The following is a 6,481-nucleotide window of genomic DNA, read 5'->3' as shown; positions in this document are numbered from 1 at the left end:
TTGCAGTATAAAAATATTTATATTCATAAACTTAGGCAAGTAATTTGCCATTACATCAGTAAACAATATGCAAATAAAGCTGCGGGCTACAAGTTTCCCCTAAATTTGGTCATTTTGTAGCCACTTCAGCCTCTATAACTTTTCACTTCACCTTTTAACAACACACACTTACATCACATAAAGGTAAAAAAGCAAAAATACATTAAAACCAACAAGTAATAAAAAGAAAAAGAAACTAATCCCCGCGATACTTCAAATTTTCCCAGTTAAAAGAGAGAACAATTGAAGGCAGGAAATCGTATAAATTTTCCTTTTTTCGGTCAGTGTAACACTTTTTCTTTTTTTGGTGAACTTAAACGCGGAAATTCTTTCCCTCGAACGTCTGGCCAAATTTCCAGTTAGCTGGTGCAATGTTGTAAGAAGCAGAGCTGCGACGGTCACTGGTAGTGACTCTAAATGAAAGGGCTTGTCCAACAAGCATTGCATTTGTTTGCCAATTTTGACCCCAATTGCGATTCAATGCGATCCAGTTAGTCTTTGTACCTTTAACATAAACCTTCTGAACATCACCTGCACCAGCAACATTGGTCACTAATACCAAGTTGAAGTAATTGAAACCATTGAGTGTGAATCTGATTCCTCCTTGTTTTTTGCATGGAACCCTGTAAAAGAGTAAAAAACAAAAACAAATTTAGTATGGAAAAATTACATCTCACTACTAACATGTAACTTTGTTGTTCACTAGCATTAAGAACAAATGCACTAAAAATACCAAAAACGTGTTTTCCAATTTACCTGCAAAATATAGCTTGGGATAGCGGACCATTTGTAGATTTTAATGAAGCTATACTGTAATTAGGACTTGTGGGATTTTTTGTATAGCAAGACTATTTTCACTAGGCCTAAAATAGTCATTTGCTAAAATTGCGGGACCACAAAGAAAACTCAACAGTTTCTACGGCATTCAAGAACGGTATTGCCGAAAATCGGGGAAAATAGGACATTTCTGTTAGAAAAAACTCCTCAAGACATATGGCCCCTAACAAAAAAAACACTTCTAAATTTCATAATTTAAAATAAGTTAAAGATATTTATTTGATTATAAATCATCTAAATTAAAAAGAACATCACATAATTATACCGAAGCTCAAACCAGCTCCGTACCCATATAGAAAATGTCAAAATTAACCTTCAGGAAACTGGAAAGTTTAGTTTAAGTAAACCCAAAGCATAATTACTTGCTAAACCTTGTTTAACACGTAACAACCAAGAAAAACAAAACAAGAAGTCCAGACCGTTCTGGTGTAAGCAAGCAAGCTTAACTTTTATAAAAGAACTTTTACAAGATACTAATTACTAATAATAAGCAAAACTATTTACACCTCTGTCCCATTTTACGAGAAGGTGTTACTTTTTGAGTCAAACTGTTTTTTCTTCGATTATAATTTTCTCATACATTTTTAAGTATTTTGCATAATATTAACTATATTGACATGTAGTACTTTTTGTATAATTAATATGTATTTTATTATTGTATAAAAAAAAAAAAAGAAACTTTGCCCAATCTATAGTATATTTTGATCCTGTACGCAAATCTCTTCACATAAATTGGGACAGACGGAATACTTGATTTAGCAAATAAAATCCCGAAAAGAATGAAGGAAAGTGCATGATCAAAAAGGGAATTTATACCTTCTGTAATTAACAGGAACAATACCAGAACGGTAGACAGCAATTTTGAGGTACATTGGCATGGCAAGGTCGAAATGGGACCTAGGTGGATTGCACCATCCTCCATTGTCGTTAGGCAAAGCGAAGTTTGGTGGGCAGAAATTAGTACCAGTTACAAAAATGGAAGGGTTTCCAGGGGTGCAATATTCCTTAGAGTTAGTACATTTTATCTCAAAGCAAGCACCACAAGTCAGGCCATTGTTGAAAAGAGCTGTACTTAGTGCTGCGTTGTTTACTCCATAGCCCTGACTGTACAAATTTCCATAGCCACAAGCTCCACCTACAAATTTAAAAGATAGCCATTATAAAACCATTAGTAATTAGTGATAATAATGGGTTTAATAGGGCTTGGAAAGTCAGCTATTATTAATATTCTGATTTTGAGGAGAAACCAGAGGGCTCATTAGGGTTCCTTCTGCCATGAAAATTGCGAAATTTGAAAAATAAACAAATTGGAATTGTTTTGAATTTTGTGAGTGATTTGAAGTAAAAATAAATTCTTCCGAATTCTGGAATTCAACTTCGAAATTTTCCGAATTTTTACGAACATACATGATTTGCAAAAATATTCATGACCAAACGGCCACTTAAATTTAGAGATGAATGTTATTGTGGGATTCACGTGAATAGTAGAAAACAGAGTAAGGTAAAGAATACACCAAGGAGCCGTTTGGTTATGAGAATGATACACTTTTTCCAGAACAAATTTCCATTTTATTTCAATTAAAGTGAAAAATATTTAAAATCTATGGCCAAAAGCCTACTAAAAAGTTAAAGACTCACACGAGTATATTAAAATATGTGTAATACTACTTATTACTACTGATGGTATTTGACTGAGCATCAAACTTAAGAAATAAATGAATACTTTTGCAATCAGTCGCCTAAAATAAGCTACTATGAGTCTGTTTGGTAGCTTTTTTTTTTTTTTTTTTTTTTTTTTTTTTATAAGCTGTTTTAGACAAGCCAAGCCAAATGAGTTCAATTATTTTTTTGGGCTTATTTTAAGCACAAAATGACTTATAAGCTGACCAGTCAAACACTTAAAAAAGCTGAAAACAACTTATAAGCCGATCCAAACGGGCTCTATATATATTTGTGCAGATAGAAATAATCTCAGTAAAAGTAAAATAATCATTTTCAAGTTAAATTATCACAAAATACAGAAAGATGACATTTTTTTTTTTAGGATTGACTAACCAGAAAAGAGTGTCACATAAATTGGGACGAAGAAAATACTGAAGTGAAAACACGATGAAATTTAGCGTAAAATGGGAGAGAAGAGAGAGTAGAGGTAGATACCCATGGTGCCAGAGGCATCAGAGCCACCATAGAAGGTGGCGTGGGCACTTTGCCAGGGGCCACCAGCGTAATTGCCGGGGATCCTTCCGTTAACGGCTGTCAGAAAACAGAAGAGAAGACTAGCAATGCAGAAGACTGTCCAATTCACTGCCATTTTCTCACTGTGCAAGTGTTCAGTGTGAAAGAGGAAAAAACTCAGAGAGAGAGGGGGGGAAAATGGGATTTGGGGTGTTAGCTGAGAGTGAATTGAGAGGGAAAGCAAAGTGGAGTGGCTATTTATTGACGAGTTACAATGGCAGGGTATGTAATTAACTGCTCTGTTTTCGTTAGTTTAATTTTTGACTTTTAAAATGTCAGAGGTATATGAAGTTTTCGTACGGATGGGACTTCAAACTCATTTTTTGTTGGTCTTTAATTTTTACCGCTCGTGTGTTTTTTAATTTTTACCCCTGTTGATTATTTAATTAAAATATATTGACTTACTTCGTTAGGCATAAGTTGTTTAACACTTATCTTCAGAAAACTTAACTTTTGCTTGGCTCAAGTTCTATAGGAATTAAGTTATGCGGTATAAGTTGTGTAGTATTTTCAGAAATTATTGTCGTGTTCAAAATTGCAATTATACGCAGGGGCAGCTCAATAAGATCGGTGACCTAAAGTCAACTTTAACGAGAGGCCTAATTTTTTCTACTCCATTTGAAAAACTAACCTATAAATTTATTATAGGTAAAATTTAGGCCTCATCCTCTGGTTATAAGTCTTGGGTTTGGGTCTCAGAACAAAATTAATTTTGTTAGACAACGCTTCCCTCTTTAATTGTCGGCCTTGCGTGTCTCGAAATTGAATTAATTGAAAAATTCAATACGAGTACCGAACACCGGATGAAAAAAGGGGGGTCCTAAAATTTGGGGGCCTAAAGCCCCTGCTTTAGTGGCTTGGCCCTCTGGCTGGCTCTGGTTATACTTTTTTTGGGTACACGTTCTTTATCTTTTTTGAGTTGAATATCGTGCCTGATTTTGTGAAATTTGATGCGTTTTTAGCCATTTTTATGTTGAGTTTTGAAAATTTTGCCGTGTTCAAAATCACTTGTGGAATATTATGATATGAAAATACAAACTTATGTCGCGAAGAGTGCTGAAGGACAAAAATTAAAAATCACAGATTTGTGAGCCAAAAATTCAAGACCACCCGAAATAGGGGCATCAGTGCGAATTCGACCCGTAATACATTTACTCATACATTTATCATGGGCTTAAGTATGAAAGGGGAAAAAATTGAACAAAAATTACCGTATGACGTACAAGGATACATGTGAGGTGCACGTGGTCCTGAGAATAGCTAGCAAGCTCAAGCTAAGGCACATGGAAACATGGTAATGGAGTAATTCAGGCTAATGATTCATGCTTAAACTTATGGCAAAGCCTAAAAGGAACTTTGAGCTTCTTGATTTCGTGTTAGTAAAACTACCTTAAGTGCTAGTGAAACAAGTTGCTAGTAATGTGATAGGAGTAACTAATACTACTAGCTACTTGCTAATAATAGGTTACCAATTGGCAACTTGCAAACAATGAGAGAATAATATAGTGCATCTTTAATTTTCCTAGATGTATATAAAATTTTCAAATTACTTAAATGGATTTAAACTAACTTATTGTTTATAGTTCATATGAATATGTACGCGATAATTCCTAATTAAAGTTTGATTATAATTTCACACAACCTGAACTTTAAATCTAATTGAACGATTTCTCTATTATTAAATTAAGAATAAATAGGAATACATTAGAAATTTAATTTTACAGAGAGCACATGTGGGTACTTCAAGAGATTTGCTCAATACGTACGTACGTACAAATTCAAAGCTTGCGCAAACATAAACAAGATCTTCAATTTTAGGCTACCAGGTTTTAGATAAATGTGTTGGTATATTGAGTCATGCATACAACTGAAACCATGTGATCTTGTAAATGATAATGATATATTCATATTTCTACTATATTATAATAATACTTGTTTCCGCAAACGGATAGAAAGAGACGAGTTGCTTTCTCGAATTACTTTTTCCATTTTCTACATTTAGCAAGTCTTGAAACAAACATTTTTACTTTTTTACCTTAATGACATTCGCTTATAAAAAATCACATGTCATGTTTTAAATCACAAAATTCAAGGAGAGCGTATTTTTGTTATGTTATGTACACACTTTTAGTTTAAAATCTCAAGATTTAAAAAATCCTTTTTTACGTTTTGAAATTTTGTGTCCGACCAAATTAATTAAGATACATAAAATGAAAGGCAAATGATTCTCTGAACTATGTAAAATGGTCTAATTTTGCTTTCCTTTTAAAAATTAGGATCGTCCATGTCTTCACTTTTACAATTTTGGCTTGAAAGTTAAATCATTTCGCATAGTTTCTCTTTTCTCGACATTTTTGGTAAAAGGGGGCAACAAAACAAGAAAACCTCTAGAAAAGGGAAAGAAACAAAAAGGAAGATGAAAAGTCGAAAACCTTAAAGACACACTGAACTGAGCTCCGAATATAGCAACTAACCGACTATAGATCTCAATTAACATCATGAAATGGACTCGTTAAGTTCCTGTATTTTCATAAATAATTAAAAAAAAATGCTCCATATTCTTTTAAGCTAAGTATAAAAGGGATATAATAAGAAGAGAAAAGAAGGTCTTTCTGTCAAAACCCAAAGTTATAGAAAATTGTAAATTCAAAATTGTTTGTGTGCTTCAATTCTTGTTTGGTTCATGAGGTAAGGTGAGGTATTCCATGATTAAGTTTGCGTATAAATTTATACTTTGTTTGATTGAAGATATAAATTTATTTAAAAATAAATAAATTTATACTTTCAATCGAAAGACAAATTATACCAAACTTATTCCTGGATATCTCACCTTATCCAATCAAACTAGGTACATTATTTTATCCTACCTCTCAAGTGGGATAAATTAGTCCGGGATTATAATCCCGGAATAACTTAGTCCGCGAACCAAACGAACCCTTAAAAGTACAATTTTCTTTGGATACAATTTTATTTGAGGGAATGATGTTGCAACTTTGAGGATAATACTTGTAGAGGTTTTGCTCTTAAAAAGCTCAAACAATATACTGAACTAGTTGTATGTTGTACCTAATTTAGAGAGTAATTAAATGTAGGATCAATTTAAATTAGGCCTTCAATGAGCCTTTAGGTTGGCCTGATTGCACAAGTTACAAGCTTTTATAAGAACAAAATGAATGTTAAAAATGGATCTTGATCGATTCTAGCTAATTCAATCTCAAAATCTAATTTGTGAAGCGAATATTTTTCAAAGACCATATAAAGATGATAGATAATACTATTTTCACCGATAAATCCTAATGGCAAATAGCCATCCAAATCCAAACTCACATGTGAATTGAATAACTCATGTAGAATTATTCATCATCCATAG

At 33.1% G+C, this 6,481-nt stretch overlaps 1 protein-coding gene across 1 annotated transcript; it reads right to left on the bottom strand.

Annotated features, from left to right (window-relative positions):
- LOC132606852 (expansin-A3-like) lies at positions 1-3,290 on the bottom strand. Its single transcript, XM_060320508.1, has 3 exons — positions 3,034-3,290; positions 1,693-2,011; positions 1-662 (listed from the first exon to the last, which is right to left on the bottom strand). Exons 1-3 carry the CDS (start codon positions 3,185-3,187, stop codon positions 353-355), a joined length of 783 nt encoding a protein of 260 aa, XP_060176491.1. The 5' UTR covers positions 3,188-3,290; the 3' UTR covers positions 1-352.
- Positions 3,291-6,481: the final 3,191 nt, after the last annotated feature.

Source organism: Lycium barbarum, chromosome 8 (assembly GCF_019175385.1).
Source record: "Lycium barbarum isolate Lr01 chromosome 8, ASM1917538v2, whole genome shotgun sequence".
In the NCBI taxonomy this organism is placed as follows: domain Eukaryota; kingdom Viridiplantae; phylum Streptophyta; class Magnoliopsida; order Solanales; family Solanaceae; genus Lycium; species Lycium barbarum.
The sequence above is the reverse complement of the archived record's forward strand: the minus strand, read 5'-3'. Positions and strand labels throughout refer to the sequence as shown.

What these genes read in the sequence shown, in the direction of transcription:
- LOC132606852 (XM_060320508.1), bottom strand. Translation starts at nt 3,187, where the DNA reads ATGGCAGTGAATTGGACAGTCTTCTGCATTGCTAGTCTTCTCTTCTGT. An exon ending in TGATGCCTCTGGCACCATGG is followed by an intron (nt 2,012 to 3,033) that starts GTATCTACCTCT and finishes TTAAATTTGTAG; the next exon opens with GTGGAGCTTGTGGCTATGGA. An exon ending in GTTCCTGTTAATTACAGAAG is followed by an intron (nt 663 to 1,692) that starts GTATAAATTCCC and finishes ACTCTTTTACAG; the next exon opens with GGTTCCATGCAAAAAACAAG.